Source organism: Vipera ursinii (genome assembly GCF_947247035.1).
Source record: "Vipera ursinii genome assembly, chromosome: 2".
NCBI lineage: Eukaryota > Metazoa > Chordata > Lepidosauria > Squamata > Viperidae > Vipera > Vipera ursinii.
The window spans coordinates 171,448,721-171,471,690 of record NC_139513.1 but is presented as its reverse complement, the minus strand read 5'-3'; the positions used below and the strand labels follow the sequence as shown (position 1 = coordinate 171,471,690).

Sequence of the window (22,970 nt, the reverse complement as noted above, 5' to 3'; positions counted from 1 at the left end):
AAGCTGCACATGAGCATGTTTCTGCTGCTAAACAAACGCTTCAGTGTGCAGTCCTGGACAGAGTAATTGGCCTTCTCAATCTAAGCTGGGTAGTAATTCAGCAAAAAAAAAACAGGATTCAAAGAAACCTAAGCTGGTGTTAAAGTTATATTTTTCTTTAGTGAACCCACCTCTGGGGGGGGTCACCATTTTCCACGCTGTCCTCCAGATGTTGCCTCTCCAATTTCTTCACCCTCTGCACCTGGTCCCATCTTGGTGATATGGCGCAAAAAGGATGTGGCATTGATTGCTCGCTGCAAAAACAAAAATGGGAATCAGATCACCACCCACCAGAAGCACAGAAAATTGTCTCGACTGAAAAAAGCTACCAGATGAAAGTTATCAATGGAAGTATTAACGTATCCATCAGTGTGTTACTGCTGATAAGCTCAGCTATGTAGGTGGCTGTAAAGCTGGCGATAATAGCTGAGAATGATACAAAATGATATCATATCTCCTTTGATTAAAGAGCACAAGTCAGCAGACAATCAAACAAGCCAAAGCTGGAAGAAGAAGGCTTGTATACAGAATTACAGCAAACCTACCACCACGAAGTATTAGTTTACCTGTTCATTTCTTGAAGGTGATTTCTTCTCTAAATTATTGAACATAACTTTTTTGTAAACATCACCCTGAGTACCAAAGTATTTTATTTATTTATTTATTTATTTGATTTTATATACCACCCTATTCCCGAAGGACTCAGGGCAGTTTACAGGGCGAATTAAAACAATACAAATAAATACAATTAAAATAGAATTAAATTAAGACTAGCCCACAATTAAAACAAATTAAAATTTAAAATTAAATTAAAACCCCCTCAGTCCAGGCCAGAAAGATCAAATAACCAAGTTTTCAGGTCCCGGCGAAACGAGCAAAGAAAGGCTTATGTCATTTATTTTTATTTAATTCTAATTCTAGTCCACCTAATAACCAGAACACATTGGGTGGATTACAAAGAACCCTAACAAAGTGAAACTCTAGAAGTGAAAACAGTAATCAATAAAAAGGAAAGGAAAATGTACAAAAATTAAATTTAATTATAGCCCCTTTTTCCCAGTTTTCATGGAGAGCAGAATGATTTTGGTTGAAAGGGAAGTTTTATTTACTTTCTCAATTTGCCATCTAAAATGTAGATTCATCCATGCTTAAAACAGAGCCAAGCTCAACGCTGCCAAATCTGTATTCTTTATAAAAAGTGACCGAGATGTGGGGGCACAGAGGAGCAAGAGAGACTTCACCTTCAGGTTTTGCAAAAAGATAACTTTTTAAAAAACTGAGAGAGGAAGCTTGATGCGTAGGAGTCACAGAATAAAAACAAATCACAAAAAGATGGAGATTGAATACTGTGGAGTCATCAAGAGTAAGGCATTGTTCACAGGAATCTTGACAAGGAACACGCCTGTCAAGAGGCAGAAATCTGCCAGCACTAACCCATTTAATTACAAGCTACCAGCTTTCGTGAGCTGCAGCTCTCTCCTGTCAAGAAGGTGAGAACCAAGTTGCTAAATATTGCAGTAGGCACCTCTTATGTTTTTCTACCATTAACGAGGTGTCTCTAAAAAGACATAATTCAACTTATCCAGGCCAGGGGATACAAGTAAGAAGATTCATCACAGTTAACGAAATTCAGCATCTCTCTCTTTGTAATTAAGAAGGGAACACAGAAAAAAATGCAGAACCAAATCCATCTTAAGTTGACCTTCAACTTTTGACCTTACCTTCCACTGACTGCGAGCAAAGTTCTTCTGAATCTGCTCACACACAGATCCATGAATGTCCTTCTCCAGAGCTGTATCCCCAGAGATCCTAAAAAGTGTAAAAGGGAGGGAAGTAAATCCATTCAGTGTTTCCTGAATTGTGTGTTATCTATTTCGTTATACACAAGATTTTTTGTTTCACTTCACCTCCTGGGCTTCAACCACCCTATATGGTCTTTGAAGGGGAAAAGGTGGCTTGATGTCTTTGCTACTCACTGTCACAGGAACTGCGCAGTGTTTTTTGTACATATCCAACTAAAGGCAAGCCACTTTAAGACTATGATAGTAGTGGAAGTAGGGGATGCATATAATTTTTCTTATTTATTTTTTTGTGCAGACTCATTTAAGGGAATCTCCAGCATCTGCAGTAGCTTAGGACAGGGCAAGATTCTTTACTCTCTGTCCTCAGCCTTGAAAGAGTAGAAGACCTTGAACAAAAATTGTCAAGATCCATAATCCTTTTTTAGGGATTGAGGGAGTGCGAATAGGAATGGAAATGGTAGCAGTGTGGAAGAATGGTTAAAAGAGAAAATCTTTATCCCCTCAGATAGTGAGACTCACCAAGGATGTTGCAGAGCTTGTTCACAAGTAAATCGTTTCTCAGGGTCCCGTTCTAGAAGATGTCGGATGAAATCTTTGGCTACAGGGGTACAGAAACACAAACCTCATGATTTACTTTAAAGTTACCAGAAAAAGCTTTTTTTCTGGCAACTAAATAGATATAACGGCCCCATTGTGACTATGTTTAGTATCTTAGCTACTGAACCTTGGTGGAGCAGTGGGCTAATGCCTCCTTAAGTAACACCAGCTGCCTGCAATTAGTGCAGGTTCGCATCCCACCAGGCTCAAGGTTGACTCAGCCTTCCATCCTTCCGAGGTAGGTAAAATGAGGACCCAGATTGTTGGGGGCAATAAGCTGACTTTGTAATAATGCCGCTTGGGGGTGTGTGTGAAAGCCCTAACAAGCAGGCATATACATAGAATGAAGGCTACTGCTAAGCTTGTAAGCCGCCCTGAGTCTTCGGAGAAGGGCGGGATATAAATGTAATAAAAATAAAAATAAATACATAAAATAAACCATCACTTTGTCATTTAGTGTAGCATGGCAAAATGGGAGAATGTCAGGTGATAGCTATCTATGCCAGCTTATTGCCATTCACAGTTGCTGTTCTCAGTTGCTGAAAATCTGAAAGAAAATATCCCTAAAAAAAAGTCTAGTTCTCATTAATATGGTAGATCAGAAGGATCCGGGGGTTAGGGTGTCAATAAAAGTCAAGATGGCAGCTTCAAGCACATGGTGTAGTAGGATGGAGGGTTTGTTGTCGCTGTGTGTTGGGGGGAGAGAGCACGGGGGGAGGCTCAGCTAATCTCAATGTACACATGTTGTACTTTGACAATAAAGGTTTATTATTATTATTATTATTATTATTATTATTATTATTATTATTATTATTATTATTATTATTATTATTATTATTTTCAAAGCCCTGCCCTTGTTTTACATGCAATGCACGTTAAAAAAATGGTTGGGGCTTTGATCAGACAGCCATAGCCACCATCTTCTTTTTTTAAATCCCTTCTCAAGGATGTTTCCTTTGTGCGTCACAAGGTTTACTGATTCTCTTCATCCCTTTGAGAAAATGAAGCATGTAACAAATAAAGAGCATTGCCGAGGAAGGGTTAACAAAGGTGTACAGAGGTTTAGGGGACACCTCTTATCCAATTTTTTAACATGAATTTTCCAGCCCATTTCAATCTATAAAAGAACACACAGTTGTTAAAATGTTGCTATTCAAAAGATTTTTTAAAAAAATCCTTATATTAAAGGCAAAATGTGTACATTAAAGTTTACACTATTTGGAGGGATGTATCCACCAAAATGGATTCTGTCAGCAGAAAAACGGTTTGCAAAATGCTTACTTGGCGAAAAGTAAAGAACAGGCACCTGTTTGCTGTTGTTGTTGTTATCAAACGTGTCTACTGAGGGGGAAAAGGGGCCAACCAGAATATGCAGATAGCAAAGTGAATGGGATGGCTAAGGCATGGATCCCTGCTTTTAAGGAACAGGATTGAAGTCCTTTCCCCAATCACTATATTTATCACTAAACGTTCCCTTTAGAGCAGACATGTCAAACACAAGGCCCGGGGGCCAGATCCGGCCTGCGAAGTGGTTTCATGTGGCCCATGAAGCCATCCTGGAAACAGTGAGGGAACGGCCCCCACTGCCTTGGCCCTGGCCCAGAGACCCTCCTCCTGCCAGAGACCCTCAGATCTGTCCCACTCCTGCCCAGGCCCCCATAGGCACCCTTGATGCCAACGATGTAGAGCTGGCCACGCCCACCCAGTAGGCCATGCGCACCCTGGCCACACTCACCCAGCCCCTTGAGGGCAAACGCAATGCTGATGCGGCCCTCAATGAAATTGAGTTTGACACCCCTGCTTTAGAGAGAATCTGAAGAGGGCTTCTACAGCTTCCGAGGTTAGAACTGGCAAGAAGGCCTTCCCGTGCCATTTTCTTTACTCAAATGAGCACTCACCTGACTCAGAGATATCATCCCAGTATGGGGAGTCAAACTCATATTCAGCCTTCAGGATCTGGTTGAAAAGCTCAGAGTCGTTCTCATCATAGAAAGGGGGATAACCACAAAGTCTGCAGATTGGAGCACAGGCACCAAATCTCACATACGCACGCAAAAAACATGTTACAATTTGTTCCTTGTGCTTAAATAAATGCTAAGGGATGGACTGCTAGTGATGTAGAAAGCGACTCACAAGATATAGGAGATGACACCCAGTGCCCAGGAATCCACTGCTTTTCCGTAGGGCTTCTGCTCCAGGATCTCCGGGGCTACAAAGACACAATGGCCGAGAAGGAAAGGAAGGTCTGAGGCTTTATTTAGAGCTGTACCACCAGTTCAACTTTCTGCAGTTTAACATTGTTTTATATATGAAAAGAAGAAACAGTTGCCCAATGGAGCAACTACAGTTCCCATCAGCCCCAGCCAGCTATCAGGGAACTGCTATCAACAAAACCTATTAATGTTGATCTTGTAAACTCCACCTTTCCATTGAGTATATGTACTTACAGCCAATCCTCCACCCCTATAGCTGTGCACAAAACAAGGACAAAAAAGCATCTCTGTGTATTGTTCTTTTTCGTACTGTTAACCACTTTGTTAACTGCAAATAATACTGAACAGAGCATGTGATTTCTAGTACCATGGACTGCAAAAAGAATCAGTCAATCAGTCCTGGATCAAATACAGACTCACGGTCTCTTGTGGTGATATTCAGCAAGCAGACATCTGCATAATTTCGATATAGATATGAGCAGAAGATGGACTAGAAAAAATATTATGCTTGGAAAGACAATAGATAAGGTAAATGAACAAATTCAGAGAGATTATTGAAATCTTCTTGGGACAGCTAATTGTTGTTACTGGAGACAGATCAAGGTGCCCAACATTTGTCCATTCAGCCAAAAGTTGAATCCAATTTATAGGCATCTAAGTGACTAACTAATCCTGTAATCCTGTCCTTGTAACCTTATAATTAAAGTGCAGAGTTATTTTCCAGACTATAACTGTAAGATTCCCATGTAGATTCAGCTGCATTGCTCCAGCACCTCCCTGTTTGGGTTAAATGTAATACAACCCTTGCTTTTGTAGTCAATACTTAACACTATTGCCAGCTGCAAAGTCTTATGCTCATTGTCATCTCTTCTTGACGTCTCTATTCTCAGCCCACCACCCATGTAGCATCCAAACAGCAGGAGGAAAGAGGAAACAGTAAGGGTTTAAGAAAATACATAATATCCCTAATTCCTTTTGAGACTAACTCAAAGCCCCCAGCACCTTGAACAGCGTCCTCCCAGAGATAAAGATGGTGCCCTCTTTCCTGGAGTTTCGGAAAGCTTGGGAAAATCTGACTTTGATCCAGGTCTGGGGTTGATGTATTACCGTTTGTCTAGGACAGGGGTGTCAAACTCAATTTCATTGAGGGCCGCATCAGCATTGCGGTTACCCTCAGGGGGCCGGGTGGGTATGGCCAGTGTGGGCGTGGCCTACTGGGTGGGCGTGGCTAGAGTGCGTACGGCCTACTGGGTGGACGTGGCCAGCTCTACATCGTTCGCATCAAGGGTGCCTATGGGGGCCTGGGCAGGAGTGGGACAGATCTGAGGGTCTCTGGGCCAGGGCCAAGGCAGTGAGGGCCGTTCCTTCACTGTTTCCAGGATGGCTTCGCAGGCCACATGAAACCACTTTGCGGGCCGGATCCGGCCCCCGGGCCTTGTGTTTGACATGTCTGGTCTAGGACACCTGTCTTGTTGGATTTTTACTGTCTGTAAGATTATTTTAGTCTGGGCTGTCCATTTGGTTTAATGTTTTAATTGTTGTTACAGGTTTTTTTTCTGGTTTTGTGCATCACCCAGCATCTGTTGGAATTGGACAGTTTATAAACGCCAATAAATAAAATAAACAAATAATAGCTTTGTGTATTTTCCTTAACTGGATGAAAGTCATCTTTAGCTCTCCCACTTGTAAATGAGCAGATGGACTGTGAGCAGATGGATTATGAATTGGAATATGGTGCGAAAGCATTGCAAAAACTCATTTTATAGATGAAAAAGGGAAATAGTAAAGAAATAATTGGCAGCCTTTAGAATTGGGAAAAAACAACCCCGATGGTTCAGAACCCATTGAAGTATGAATTTTAAGGTTTTGGGTTGCAGTTTCAGGTCCTTATATTAGGCCCTGCTCAAGAACAGTGGAGCAAATCAAACATTGCAAAAAAAATATATCAAATGCTCTTTAAAATATTTGTATAATGTAGTCTTTCCTTGTCATGGACTATTATCATTGAACATTGAATTGAATTATCAATTTTCTATAGGAAAGGCTTTGCACATCTACGCAAGAGTGGCTATTAACACAGAACATGTTCAGCCCCTCACCCTTCCCCATTGCCACACTCACCAACATAGCCCGGGGTTCCACAAGCTGTAGACATCATACCATCGGCCTCAATTTTAGACAGCCCAAAGTCCGTAATCATAATCTTGGCATCCTCAAATGGTGTAGCATATAGGAGATTTTCGGGCTGTTTTGACAAGCAAACCAGAGTAAAGTTACATACATCATGTTTCGTATGTCTTCCTTCCTGTAAGGATCTTAAGAGTTTCTAGTTTCTATACAACCAAAGATAATAAGAGTAGAGCTTTTCCCCCACTTTTTTCTGCTCTGTCCTAAAGGCATTGCCTTCATCTCCTTGCCACCCCATGACTGGGATTAATGTTGTGTTTTTTCCCCGTATTCCAACACCTTCCATGCCTTCAGGGGTGCAAAACAGATCCTTGTATAAATATGTCTGGCAGCTAAAAGTGGATGGCAGCAAGAAATTCAAAAAACTCTCTCTCTCTCTCTCTCTCTCTCTCTCTCTGTGTGTGTGTGTGTGTGTGTGTGTGTTTGTGTGTGTCTCTCTGTGTGTGTGTGTGTGTGTGTGTGTGTGTGCAAACATACACCATCTAATGCTAATTTTCCCTTCATGGATCAGTAAGGGGGGGTTGTGTATTCCAATAATACTGTGAGCTACATCATTATGTAATTTCCAGGAGTGTCACAAACTAGGGATTATAACCAAACCCAATCCACCGTAGAAGGAAATAGCAACCCATTCCAGTATTCTGCCAACAAAATGGACATTTACAACCAGGAGAATCTCAAAATAATACTGGACAATGACTCTCCCCACCTCCAACTTGAAAGGAATCCTACAAGTATTGGGAGCAACCAAAGAAGGTAAGCACAAATAGGACTGCAGTTTGTGATTTGACAAAAGCTAAAAGGATGTTCAGCTGCTGATGCGTCCAAAGTAAAATAAAAATCCCGAGTGCCGCGTAGCAGAGTGAGCGCCTGTTACTCGTCCCAGCTTCTGCCAACCTAGCAGTTCGAAAGCACGTAAAAATGCAAGTAGAAAAATAGGGACCTCTCCAGTGGGAAGGTAACAGCGTTCCGTGCGCCTTTGACGTCTAGTCATGCCGGCCACATGACCACGGACATGTCCTCGGACAAGCGCTGGCTCTTCGGCTTTGAAACGGAGATGAGCACCGGCCCCTAGAGTCGGAAACGACTAGCACGCATGTGCGGGGGAACCTTTACCTTTTTACCTTTAAAAGGATGTTCAGCTGCTGATGCGTCCAAAGTAAAATAAAAATCTGACGCTACAAAGACATGTGTATCCCTGACACATGAAATGTCAAATCCATGAACGAGGGCAAATTTGAAGCTTTCAGAGCAGAAATATTAAGACTGACACTCACATTCTGGAAATCAACAAAATCAAATGGACTGAAATGTATCACTTCACATTAGTGAAACACTATATTTTTTTGCCGTGGGCAACAGTAGAAGAAATGGAGTAGCCATCACTGTTGTGTGAAAATATGAGCATGAAAAGACAAAAGAAAGATATACTGGAGAAGAAACATATCAAGAAAAGATGGTGCAAACATATAAAAGAATTATAAAGAAAGTTCCCTCAAACAAAAATATATTTATACAGGTTTGACCACTGTGTTGAAACAAGGTGTCCTGGAAAGTAAAATTTAATGAGTCCTAAAAAACACAGCTAACAATAAAGCTGTAGTAGATACAGCAGAAGCTTTTACAGGCTTACAAAATGATGCAGTTAAAGTAATATTTGAGGTTGTTAATCAGGAATAGAAAAGAGTGGAAAAGATCAATTTATATTCCAATACTTTCAAAAAAAGTGAAGTGTTAAGAAATACTCAAAACAACGGAACTGAATTTATCTCATATGTTCAGGATTCAGTAGTTCAGAATTCATACATGGAACCAGAAAAGGTAAAAGGATAAAATGGACTACAAACCACATTCCTAACTTCCAGGGGATAATAGAAAAGGTAAAGACATCTATTTTTGTTTGTTGGTTATACAAAGGCCTTTGACCATATAGACCACAACACTGTGAATAGCCCTTGAAAGGATAGTGTACCTGGTCACCTCATCAGCCTATTGAATAATTTGCATAATAACCAGGAAGCAACAGTTAAATCATAAAGAAACTAAACTGCTCATAATTAGAAAGGAGTATGCCAAAAGTGCATTCTATCATTTAGCTCATATGCAGAATAAATTGAGAAAAGCTATAGAAGAAGAAGTAATTTGAACTGAACTTGTTGGGAGAAACATCAATAACCTCAGATATGCTTAGATTTGCTTCCCATTGACCATAGAGTTAGAAATCAAAGAATTTTTTTAAAAAAATATTATGTTGAAGATGAAAACAAAAAACACAAAATTCTGCTTCTAACTCATAAAAGCCAGTCTGCTTCTTAGTAGGAAAAGATTGGGGGTGGGGTGGGGGGGACAACTAAGATTACAAGAATTGCCAACCCAACAAAACAGTGAGAGAAGTTGAAGTGATAACAGACGTTATCTTCCCCACTCAAAGGCTCAAAAAACCACAACCTAAAGAAACATCTGTCACTTAGAAAAAAGGTTATGATAAACCTGGATAAAGTACTAAAGACATGTATTGCAATAGCCATGTTCTTCCCAGATGTAGGATATTGCTGTCAAAGCTAGGCAATAAGAAAGACCACACAGATGATGCTTCTGAATTATAATGCCAGATAAAATTGTTGAGCATACCTTGGACCACAAGAAGAACAATTCTGTGCTAGAAGAAGTAAAAACTAAAACTTAGGTATTTTAAATCAGAGACATAATGCCAAGACAGGAGTCACTGCAAAAGAACCCATAGGCTTGGAAAAATTGAAGGTATTTTTTAAAAAAAGAGGCTAACACAAGATAAAATGGTCAGGCACTACCAGTGGTGACAAAAAGTTCTATTGAGAGTAACAGCCTCACTAATGATCATGGAGAGAACAGAAACTGATTCATTCTTCCAGGCCTAACAAAAGTTGCCCATAAGAATGGCATGCTTTGTTAGATGCTGGGTAGGCCTCAGTCACTTGTTTGAGATCAGTTGTGGCTCTCCAGACTAGCAGTGGTATTGTTCCACAGACTAGTGCTCTAACTGGACAGTTATTGGGATGAAAATGCTCATCGCTATCAAACAAAAATATTGCATCTCCTCCATTTCCTATGAAGACCGGTTCAATGTCAGCACACAAATGTGGGACTTCCTCTACTCTGCATTCATCAGTCAGCACAGTACATTTTTTTTCCATGCACAGCAGCCATTTGCTTATAAAAACGAGGAGGACTCTGATGCAGCCGGAGCAAAACCTGCATCTTACTAAGTGACAACTGCACCCCTATTCAGAAGGTTAATTTAGAGCAGTCTTTCTCAATCCTGGCAATATGGAAGATGGGCAGATTTCAAATCCCAGAATTTCCCAGCCAGCATGGCTAACGGGAGAATTCTGGGAGCTGAAGTCCACCCATCTTCAAGTTGCCAAGGTTGATAAATACTGATTTGGGGGATGGAATGTTTCCCATGATTTTCCATCGTCCTCCACTTCCTTCTTCCAGCTGGCCTATTCTGCCAGACCACACAAAAAATGACCCTGAATCCGGTTTCTTTCTCTGGAAACCACCATTTCTTGCATAAAGCAGCTTTGTATTGTTTTTAGTTCTGCTGACTAAATTCTGCCTCACAGATTGTAACAGAAGACAGAGTAACTGCAGTAACACATTACAGTGAGTTTCACATTCTGAATTTTGGTCCTAATACAAATAAGATTACACATGAAGGGAGAATTAACCATTCCTGCCATTTATTCCCTTTCAATACCTGCCTAAATGCAACATTAAAAGCAGAGATTTGTGAGAATTCCAGAGGAACTAATTATCCCACTCTTGATCCTCCCAACTGCCAGCTTTGGACTAAAAGTATCCCTCACAGCAAAGCCCTACATTTGCTTAATCATTGGGAAGAGCTGGCACAAAGTCTGGTTAAGATAAACCTGCCATTTTTTTGGCTAGACAAAAATAAAGTATACAAAATTCAGCTGCTTCCTTTGTGTAGCCTCACTCTTAGTTTACATCTTGGTTATGCCAACATGTGACAAAGAGACAGAATCCAGGAGCTGATTTGTAAATCACATTTTAGAATAATCCATTCCCTTCATCGTTAATAGCCAAGTACTTTGGCTACTTTACAAACATAGTCATGTACCTTGGCTATTTTACAAAATCTATGTTCTCATTAACATCCTAAAAGCATCAGGTATTACACATCAGTCATGCAAGAACAGAAAAGCATCCAAAAAGAGAAGCCACCTTCTGGTTGGTGATTCAGTTATAAGGGATGTAAGTTTAGGAAAGGACACAGAGGTTTTGAAAGAGGTCAGGTGTCTTCCAGGTGCTACTGCCAGTAGGGACAAGAAACGTATTTCTAAAATAATCAAGAATGCCAGCAGGGACTGTGATGTGGAGGCTATTGTACATCTTGGCACTAACGATCTGTCCCAAAAAGATGTATTCTCTGTGCACAATGATTTTCAGAGCTTGGGGCAGGAACTTAGCAGAATAGGCTGTAGGCTTACTTTTTTCAGAGGTTTTACTAGTGTATAAGGAGCAAAATGGAAAAGGCCAGTGTATAGCACAATTCAATATGTGGCTAAAGGAGTGGTGTAAAGGGGAAGGCTTTGGATATATGAGTCATGATGTTTGTAGCTGGTCCAATGAAAAAATGTACAAAAGAGATGGTTTGCATCCATCAAAGAAAGGGACGGAGTTGCTCGGCTATAAATTCACAGACTTTCTGGAGGAATATTTAAACTAAACAGTGGGGACAGTAAGTTAATTGATACAGAACATTCCTGTCCCCGGCATTCTAAAACTTATAGGGCTATCAGTGCATGTAACATAGATGTGTGTGTGGACAAGAATATCAACCTTGCTGACAAGCAAAATCAAGCTTCTAATAGCGAGTGCCACACAAAGTGCACTAACCAAATAGGTGGTAAGACAATAGGGGAACTCAGGCACCACACAGGTCATGTAGAAAGTAAACACAGGGTCAGTCATAAAGGACTCAAATGTCTATACACAAAATGCACAGAGTATGAGGAATAAACAGGGTGAACTAGACATTCAGGTTAATGAGGGCAGATATGATATTGTTGCCATTACGGAAACATGGTGGGATGAAACCCACAAATGGAACACACAGCTAGAGGGATTTAAATTATTCAAAAGTAACAGACCAAATAAAAGAGGAGGTGGAGTTGCTGTCTATATAAGAAATAACTACATCTCTACAGAAATATAGCACAACAATGATGAAAACTGTAAACTTGAATGCATTTGGGTCAATATAAAAGGGAGGAAAAAATGACATTGCCATAGGTGTATACTATAGGCCACCCAACCAAACAGAGGAAATAGATGAACTTTTTGCTAGTCAGTTAACTAAGGTATGTAGGAAGCACATCACAATAGTAATGGGGGACTTTAACTACCCTGACATCAACTGGGAGACAAACTCTGCACCAAGTGGAAGATCAAACAGATTCCTGACAAACCTAGCAGACAACTTTGTCGCCCAAAAAGTAGAGAAGGGAATTAGGGGAATAGCCATTTTGGATCTAATTCTCACTAACAGAGATGAAATGATAGAAGGTGTTGAAGCCAAAGGAACCTTGGGAGGAAGTGATCATGCAATATTGGAATTCAACATTATGGAAGCACAAGCAATAGAACACAGTCAAACTAGAGTCTTGGACTTTAAGAGAGCTAATTTCAATAAACTTAGAGAAAGCTTGGGAAGGATTCCATGGATGAGAATCTTCAAGGGGAAAACAACTCAAGAAGCTTTGGAAATTTTGAAAAGTGAGATAATAAAAGCCCAGTCTAGCACAATACCAACAAAGAGGAAAAATAACAGCTCTCAAAAGAAACCAGCATGGCTGCATAAAGAACTCTCTGATAAATTGAAAGATAAAAAGGACAAGTATACAAAGTGGAAAGAGGGGCACATAACTAGGTAAGTCAGAATATCAGCAAATAGCCCGAGCCTGCAAAGACGAAGTGAGGAAAGCTAAGGCTCAAAACAAAGTAAGGCTTGCGACCAAAGTCAACAATAACAAAAAAAAGCTTCTTTCAACATGTAAAAAACAAGAAATAAGTGAAGGAAATGATTGGTCCATTAGTGGGTGAAAGTGGCAAGAAGGTGACAAGCAACAGGGAGAAAGCAGAACTATTTAACTCATTTTTTGCATCTGTCTTTACACAAGGGAAAAAACAGACAAACCTATCAAAAATAGTGCCATAAAAACAGAATAGAAACACAAGTAAAGATAGGCAAGAAAATGGTAAGTGAGCACCTGTCCTGGCTAGACGAGTTCAAATCACCAGGACCAGATGGATTACACCCCAAGGTTCTCAAGGAAATGGCAGACGTGATCTCAGAACCACTCAACTATATTTTTCAAAGATCCTGGAGCACTGGGGAACTACCAGAGGACTGGAAAAGAGCTGATATAGTTCCCATCTTCAAAAAAGGGAAAAAAAGGGATCCAGGAAATTACAGACCTATCAGCCTGACCTCAATACCTGGGAAGATTCCGGAAAAGATCATCAAACAACGAATCAGCGAGCACCTAGAGGCAAACAAAATCATTACTAAAAGCCAACATGGGTTTGTCAAAAACAGATCATGCCAGACAAATCTTATTGCATTCTTTGACCAAGTGACAAAATTAGTGGACCAGAGGAATGCTGTAGATATAATTTACTTGGACTTCAGTAAGGCATTTGACAAAGTAGATCATAAACTACTACTTGATAAGATAGAAAAATGTGGGTTAGACAGCATCACCACCAGATGGATTCACAGCTGGCTGACCGGCCGTACTCAGTGTGTGGTCCTCAATGGAACTGCATCTACATGGAGGGAAGTGTGTAGTGGGGTGCCCCAGGGCTCTGTTCTGGGCCCAGTGCTCTTCAACATCTTCATCAACGATTTGGACGAGGGGATAGATGGGGAACTCATCAAATTTGCAGACGATACCAAGCTGGCAGGAATAGCCAACACTCCAGAAGATAGGCTTAAGATACAGGAGGATCTGGACAGACTCAAACACTGGGTGCTATCTAACAAAATGAAATTCAATGGTAAAAAAAGTAAGGTTCTACATTTAGGCAAGAAAAAACAAATGTGCAGGTATAGTATAGGGGTACCTTGCTCAATAGTAGTAATTGCGAGAGGGATCTTGGAGTCCTAGTGGACAATCACTTCAATATGAGCCAGCAGTGTGCTGCAGCTGCCAAAAAAGTCAACACAGTGCTAGGCTGCATTTACAGAGGGATAAAATTAAGATCACGTGAAGTATTAATACCACTTTACAATGCCTTGGTAAGGTCACACTTGGAGTACTGCATCCAGTTTTGGTCATCACGATGTAAAAAAGATGTTGAGACTCTGGAAAGAGTACAGAGAAGAGCAACAAAGATGATCAGGGGACTGGAGGTTAAAACATATAAGGAACGGTTGCTGGAATTGGGTATGTCTAGTTTAATGAAGAGAAGGACTAGGGGTGACATGATAGCAGTGTTCCAATATCTCAAGGGCTGCCACAAAGAAGAGGGAGTCAAGCTATTCTCCAAAGCGCACGAAGGGAGGACAAGAAGCAATGGATGGAAACTAATCAAGGAGAGAAGCAACCTAGAACTAAGGAGAAACTTCCTGACAGTTAGAACAATTAACCAGTGGAACAACCTGCCTCCAGAAGCTGTGAATGCTCCAACACTGGAAGTTTTAAAGAAGAGACTGGACAGCCATTTGTCTGAAATGGTATAGGGTTTCCTGCCTGAGCAGGGGGTTGGACTAGATGACCTCCAAGGTCCCTTCCAACTTTACTATTATGATTATGAAAGCAAAGCTGCTTCTGTACAACACACTGGGCCAGTTTAACACACAACATAATCCTGACTAATTTTTATTTTCAATTCAACTGAAGGTAGGAAAAATATATATCATGCATTCTATGTTCTCTATGTTCTATATCATATCCACATTCTGGAGTCTCAGCAGGAAAACTCTCTGGAAACTGGGAAAATGGGATTAAATTTTGTATGGTGGGGGGAAAAATCAATGAAAGATGGATTTCAAAAATGGGCCAAATCCAATGATAAAAAACAAAATTCAGACCAAATTCCCCCAAAACATTCCTGTGGAATTGGTAAGGCCTGGAATTAGGCTTGACAGCACCATCCTTAAACCTCTTTCCATAAACCTCTTTCCATTTCCTCCCAGTGATGTGACTCTTATAACAAAAGGTTGGAAAGAATTCCAAAAACTAGGCTTCACAAATTTTTTTAACCTTGTTTTTGGTGGCAATGGCAGCTTAGTTTTTATGCCAACAGATACCACTCAGGTAGTTTGTAGTTCAATTTATTTTGTAAACGCAGAAAAATAGGTTAATTCAATAACCAGGCTAAATATAAATGGCTATCAACAAAGCAGTTTTCCTAGTCTGGGGGAGGGGGGTGGGGTTGGGGTCCTCTCTCTTGCATAAAGTTGGGACCTGGGCCCAAAGCATCCCCACAATACTCACTTTGAGATCCCGATGAACAATCCCCAGATCATGCAGGTAATTCACAGCCTCTAGCACCTGCCGGATGAGCTGGCTGGCATCCTTTTCTGTGTAATAGCCTCGTTCAATGATGCGGTCGAAGAGTTCTCCGCCTGTCACCCTGCACCCAGGAGAGAGCTGGTTTACATTCACATCCTTTCAGCAACCGTCAAGAACGATTTTCTCCCCCAATTGAAAAGGGTGGCCTGGGAACCCAACATGCAGCTTAGTGCTGATTTTATGCCTTCGAGTCAATATGGCGTAGTGGTTAAGGCATCAAACAAGAAATCTGGAGACCGGGAATTTTAATCCCACCTTAGACATAAAAACAGTGGGATGACCTTGGTCCATGGAAGAAGGGCAAACCACTTCTGAAATCTCACCAGGAATCAACACTGATTCAAAGGCACAATTATATGCACATACATACATACATACATACATATATACAGGGCTTTTTTTCTCATAGAACGCTCAGAACGGAGTTCCGGAACCTTTTTTGGATGGAACCTTGTAGGGTAGGCAAGGCGGGTTGTATGACATGTGTGAGTTCCGGCACCTTTTTCTTTTACAAAAAAAGCACTGCATATATACATACATACATACATACATACTGTATATATGGTATGGTGAGCTCCAGAGCTTCTCTTCATACCAGAAAAAGAAAAGTGATCCTATAAACTGGGATCCTTTCTTTGAACGGTCCATGGTGTTGTCTCTCTCCAGTTCACTCCTTCAAACTCATTCTTAAATGGACTTGGAATAAAACTAAATATATCTGAAATATCATTTGCACTTGATTCTCTGCAGACTTGCCTTCCCTATGTTAGCTGGTTATTGAAACCAGCCCTTCCCAAGCTAGCACCCTTCAAATGCAGTTTCTCACATTTCAATCAGGATTGCATCAATCAGGAAAGGATTAATTTTAGTTGTAATCTCATTGGATGCAAGGACCTTTTTCTTTGAAAGAACCACATGCATTGTTGTGATGTAGTGCCATTTTCCATCCCTCCAGAAGTAGACATTTATCTCAGAGGACAAATTCCCCGCCCCAGATCTCACAAGTAGAAATACATTCATAGGGTAGGGACTTCTACTCACAGCTGCATGGCCAGGTACAAATGAGTGGGACTTTCATAAATATCTTCCAGAGCAACAATGTTCTCGTGTTGAATCCTACAACAAAAATTAGGAGATGGGAGAGTGAAGGGCAACTTCACAAAGGGTATGTGTTGTCAAGCACCAGGGAAATCAGGAGATCCAGGCAATCCAAATGTGTATAAAGATTTATTGTAAGCTTAAGTCCTCTACAAAAATCTGAACTACTAATGGTCAAAGGAAATTAGCAGGAGTTCAGAATAGAATGGAATTCAAGGTGGGCTGGATTTAGATCTCTTGTGGGCTCGAAGGGACTCGTGACAGATGACATATTTGACCCCTCCCTCAGGCTGAGCCTGGTCATCCCCTATATGTGTAGGAAGCATACTGAAAGCCATGTAGATAAGGCTTAATGTTTGATTAGAGTTAGGTGAAGCCCTACTCAGATAGGAATCTCATTAGGGATCTCCTCAAGTTAAAGTGTTCTCCATCAATCCTTGGGCAAAAAAGTATCCTGGCATAAAACCTGCAGCTCCCAATGCCAACCACTAGCCAGAAAATGGTGCTTATTTACCAATGCTTGTTTATTATATATAGGGCAAGTTAATGGTGGATTTCTGTAGTTTGGCTTCCCTCTTCTTCCACCAAACATTACCAGCTGTTGAGAATCCACCAGTTACACTATTTAACTGAGATGGGCCAGAGGAGGAATCAAGTTCTGATAGGTGGATTATATATATGCCAGCTGTACACCGGGACAGTGAGAGGTGGCAGAAAAAAAAAGACAGCAGATTCCTTACACACAGGATTCTGATGCTATGGTAGGATTAGAAATTGGGAGAGTAAAAAGGCCAGTTCTCCCCATTTCAACTGATTTCTCTCCCAGTTGTGGTGTGGAAATCACCACACTGTTCTCCCACATTTTTCAGCAAAGCCAAAAAAAAAAAGAGCCGATAGGAATTGGAGATAGCTGCATAGTGCAGCTGACAGGTGTGGATGGGTTGCAAGGTAAAGGAGTTCCCCCCAGGAACTAAACTATTTTTCAGGTGATTTTTAGACATGGTTTCAGTGCTTCTCTAAAAGATCAGTAAATCCATGTTTAAAAGTAATTTAACTGGTAATAATGGAGGGGAAATTGTATAGTGTTGTCCCCTGCCCCAATTGTAGTTAGTACCTATTAGCTCAGACATGTCAAACACAAGGCCTGGGGGCCGGATCTGGCCCGCGAAGTGGTTTCATGCGGCCCGTGAAGCCATCCTGGAAACAGTGAGGGAACGGCCCCCACTGCCTTGGCCCTGGCCCAGAGACCCTCCTCCTGCCAGAGACCCTCAGATCTGTCCCACTCCTGCCCAGGCCCCCATAGGCACCCTTCATGCCAACGATGTAGAGCTGGCCACGCCCACCCAGTAAGCCATAGCACTTTAGCCACGCCCACCCAGTAGGCCACGCCCACCCAGGACATACCCACCCGGCCCCCTGAGGGCAACCGCAATGCCGATGCGGCCCTCAATGAAATTGAGTTTGACACCCCTGTATTAGCTGTTAGTTGGGCTGATCTATTTTGTTAAACACAGGTCTTTTACCTGAGGATCAGTTTGGAGGCCTGATGGGTACAGGGGGAGAAGCTGGTTTAGAAGACCCACATTCTACTACTGGCCTCAGATGGGCAGAATGGCCCCAGAAGACAAGACCAGACAAGGACCAGATTGGAGCGGTCACACCCCCACCAGCCTAAAGTTGCCAGTAGGTGTCAGGCTGATCCTGTCCATTAGGTTGTCGCTATAAATGAATGCTGCCTAAGGGAGAAGACATTGTTAAGGATGACTTAAGGCCACTCAGATGTGGATTGGCAGTGAGCTGAAGGCAAGGTCATGAGATCACGACAAAAAAAAAACCCCTACAACTGCTAGGACATGTTTATTCCATGGTTAAGGGCAAATGGGAAAAAGTGATAAATAATCCTGAGACAATTGCTATCACTAACTTTAACCTGGCTAGAGAAATCCTTAGGAAAAGTACATCACTCTGAGGTTCTTAGCTGAAAGCTAAAATGTGGAATAAATAAAATTCTCCCTGCAAGGTTCACTGAAATCCCTGCTAAATGTGGTGTGCTTCTTATTTAAGCCCAGACATTCCCAAAAGTTAAAAGAATGGAAAAGTGCACTCAAGAGAAGGAGATCAAAACCATATGGAAACCACATTCCCTTACCTAACGAGAAAAGGCATTGCCTTCTGAGTCCAGAACTGTGATAGGTTGGCCTGTGCAAAAAATGCTTGCAGGTCAAATTGCCTCTCTGATTTTCTCTTTGCCATACGGCTATAAGGACAGACAATGTTATCTCTTTTCCATATTTGGAAACTGGACTCCCTACAACAGACATGTCAAACACAAGGCCCAGGGGCCGGATCCGGCCCGCGAAGTGGTTTCGTGTGGCCCGCAAAGCCATCCTGGAAACAGTGAGGGAACGACCCCCACTGCCTTGGCCCTGGCCCAGAGACCCTCCTCCTGCCAGAGACCCTCAGATCTGTCCCACTCCTGCCCAGGCCCCCATAGGCACCCTTGATGCCAACGATGTAGAGCTGGCCATGCTCACCCAGTAGGCCATACGCACTCTAGCCACGCCCACCCAGTAGGCCACGCCCACCCTGGCCATACCTATCCGGCCCCCTGAGGGCAACCGCAATACTGATGCGGCCCTCAATGAAATTGAGTTTGACACCCCTGCCCTACAAGATCAGTGAAATATCATCTATACTTGCATTAAGTTATTGTTATTAACTAAACAAAATGAAGTCCCAAAACAAAAATGGATGCTGAGCCCTGAACCACAAAACTCATTTTACATTCTGGAACAAAAGTGCAGAAATGCAAACTGACTTACTTTTTGAGTACAGCAATTTCATTCTCCACAGCTGCTTCTTTACCTCGTAGTGCTTTTTTAGGAATACATTTGAGGGCTACAAGGCGCTGAGATCCATGTTCCTGGGCCAAGACCACTTCTGAAAAAGCCCCTCTGTCAGAATAAGAATTAAAGAAAGGCAGCATAGATACATGTATGTGTAAGTACTCACATATACATAAGCAGTCACTAAAGTTTCTTACAAAAATCCAATTCCAACAGCAATTCAGCAGTATACACATAAGTATGTTTGTGCCCAACTAAATTGTGATTTCTAGGAAAGCTGGCTTTGATTTTGTTTGGGTTTTGGGGTTTTTTTTCCTTAAATTCCTTGGAAACCTTTGGCTGAGGGGGATGTTAAGCAAAAAAGCATTATGAATGTAAGGGAAAAAGTGTTGCCATGCCACCAATGCAATTCTTTTAACTCTGCAGATTGTCTGAGTTTAGAGTTGCTACATGAAAAAAAAATGTTCAAACTGTTCTGGGACAAAGAAACAAAGAAACAATTGTGTGTTCTTCTTCAGAGTATAGAATCAGTCAATAGAACTTTGCCTTATTTTTAAAAATAGGAGATGGGGACAGGATGAGTAGTTCAAAGAGGGGCTCGTAACTTGGGCGTCCTCCTGGACTCACAGCTCAACTTTGAAGATCATATAGGAGCCGTGACCAGGGGAGCTTTCGCCCAGGTTCGCCTGGTGCGCCAGTTGCAACCCTACCTGGACCAAGATGCCCTACGCACAGTCACTCATGCGCTCGTGACCTCCCGTTTAGACTACTGCAACGCTGTCTACATGGGGCTGCCCTTGAGGACCACTCGGAGGCTTCAACTGGTGCAGAATGCGGCCGCACGAGTTGTGATGGGGGTTTCCCGATACTCCCATGTAACACCTCTACTCCGTGAGCTGCATTGGCTTCCGGTTGCCCTCCGGGTGAGATTCAAGGTGCTGGTAATGACCTATAAAGCCCTAAATGGCTTGGGTCCAGGATATTTGAGGGAACACCTGCTGCCAGCATCAAGCTCCCTTCGTCCAGTGCGCTCGCAGAGAGAGGGTCTTCTCAGGGTGCCGCCGGTAAAAGATTGCCGGCGGATAACACCCAGGGGGAGGGCCTTTTCTGTGGGTGCGCCTGCCCTCTGGAACCAGCTGCCCGTGGAGCTCAGGATTACCCCTGACCTACGTTCATTCCGCCGAGACCTGAAGACTTGGCTCTTTGAGCTCTCTGACCCAGGCTGAGAATTTTAACTGGGTTTTATTTTCAGGGATAATTTAATCTTTTATTTGTCTTTTAACTTTGTATTTTGTATTAGTATGATTTTAAAATGCCCTGTAAACCGCCCTGAGTCCTTCGGGAAAGGGCGGTATATAAATCTAATAAAATCTAAATCTAAAATCTAAAGTTTGTTTTGTTTGGGGGGTGGGGGAGGATTATGTTTTGTTTTTGGCTTTGGGAGATCATTCAAAGTAAGTCAGAGTGACTGAAATACAAAGGTGGTAGAAATTTTTGAGACTTACTGTGGAGGTTCCCCAAGGGTCTTCAACTCCCCCCCCCCCGCACGCGCACACACACCCTCCAATCTTTGCTCCACCACACACCAAACTGGTGTTAATTCAAACATGTCCCTTCCCTTGGTAGGCACTCTATGATTTTGGAATAAACTGGGTGAAGCATCTACAGTGTCAAGTATGCAAACCGGTAACGCGGATAGAGATTTTTCAGGGCTGGCTGACTCATTCTCCTGTGCAAACCCTGATCTCCTAGTGCTGCAGACAAAACAGCAGAGAGGCATTCCCTAGGAAACCTGAGCAAAACAAAAAAAAAAGCCTGTTTGATCTACCTCTGGAAAGGGATTTGGATTTTCTGCCCTTCACCCAAATTGGAAGGCTTGGTCCATGTGGTTAACAACGGGTTAACCTGTCTTCTCTCCCACGCACCCTTTCCCAAATTCCCTCTGGCTCCTGGTCTATTATTGTCCAAAGCACGTCTGAGGGCATCGAAGCCAATGGGATCGCAGTATGCAAATTAAGCAGACCAGGGCTGCAGCATTCCTGGGGTCTTTCTCTGCAGAAGAGGCTCTTCCAGGAGGGGGGAGCACATCCAGCCACAGAGACAGCTGGCTGGCTGGCTGGCTGGCTGGCGGAGGGGCAGGCTGAGGACCTCAGGGCAGGGAAAGCAGATGGAGGAGCAGTCAGCATCATGCTAGGGATGGAGAACGGGAGAGTGGAAGGCAGATCTCAGACCTGCAAACATTCTGCCACGTTGCACATGGGGGATTATCTGCTACGCGGCGGGGGGTGGTGGGTGGTGGAGAGAACGCATCTTTAGGCACCTATTTAAAATCACACTATCTTTAACGTCAATCCAATGCTTTAATATTGGAGGGGGGAGGAGGTAAGCATGGTCCAACTGCGTGCTAGATGTGCGAGGGTAAGACGCAACTGGGAAAGAAAAAAAAGAGAAATGGAAGCGGGTGGGGGAAAAGCAAAATGACTGAAGCTAGGACAGTCTTCTTCAACCTTGCACTGCAAGACTCAGAATCCCCCAGACAACTATGGGATCCCCAACAAGTCTCAAGTTGGGGAAGATGAGTGTAAAAGTAGAGAAGGGCCTGGAAAGTAAATATATCACGAAACAGAGGGGGAGATGAAGCCCGCCAGGGCAGGGTTCCCAGAGCAGGAGAGCATCCATACGCAGATCTCCAGCCAGCCCTGCCTTTTTACTCACGCGCCCAGCTTCTCCTTGATGTCGTAGACACTGGCAATGTCTTCGACTGTTTTCTTCCAGCCTTTCCCAAGAGGCATTATGAACAGCTCAAAGCAGGCCGGCCAGAAAGAGCTGGGGACAGGGAGGCAGAGAAGAGGAGAAAAATGTTACACACAAGAGAGGGAAATTTTGTAATGGAAACATCTAGAAAGGGGTCAGCCTGTTCCCGTGGCTCCTTGGGACAGAAATTTCCCAGCCACTCCTCTCTACTGTAAGATACTGAAGAAGAAATTTTGGGCCCGAGATGGAGATTTAAAAGGCAACACGCAAATACATTTGGAGCTACACATCACCAGGAAGTTCGTTTCTGGTTCCAAATATTCTTGAAATAAAAGGAAAGGCAGTTTTCTCAAGATCCATGTTCTTCTGTCCTTAATAATATCTGAGGAGGTCTCCCCATTTCAGGGCTAGGGCAGTTCTAGATCTACAACCTCACGGTCTGCAAGCCTTTCCAAGAAGTTGTCCCTATGTCTGGAAACTGCAGTTTACCACAATCGGAGGGCACCGACCGGGCTGTCAGAAGCTACAGTTACCCTGTGGTGTGTTTCTGCCCAAATGGTTTAAGGTTTGGTTATAAAGGCACATTTGAACCGAGCAAAGGTAGAGTTCTGTTCACATCCTGATAATTAAGAAGATGTTCCCTGGGGCCTCATAACTGCGGGTGTAGAAAATATGGACCCTAAAGAACTTGGAAATCTGAAAATCCCAATTCCAGATCATTTTGATCTGTAAACTGCCACGAGTTACTGTGGAGTCTAGTGAAATAAATAATAATAATAATAAAGCACCACATTTGGACCACTTTGGCAACTTTTGGGGTTTCTTGTTCAAGTGTCAATAGCGTCTACA

At 42.5% G+C, this 22,970-nt stretch overlaps 1 protein-coding gene across 1 annotated transcript; it reads right to left on the bottom strand.

Annotated features, from left to right (window-relative positions):
• PNCK (pregnancy up-regulated nonubiquitous CaM kinase) lies at positions 1-22,176 on the bottom strand. The gene is made up of 10 exons (XM_083353063.1): positions 22,083-22,176; positions 19,344-19,475; positions 16,465-16,539; positions 15,346-15,484; positions 6,773-6,896; positions 4,572-4,647; positions 4,337-4,449; positions 2,361-2,439; positions 1,761-1,848; positions 1-293 (listed from the first exon to the last, which is right to left on the bottom strand). Exons 1-10 carry the CDS (start codon positions 22,157-22,159, stop codon positions 183-185), a joined length of 1,014 nt encoding a protein of 337 aa, XP_083209189.1. The 5' UTR covers positions 22,160-22,176; the 3' UTR covers positions 1-182.
• Positions 22,177-22,970: the final 794 nt, after the last annotated feature.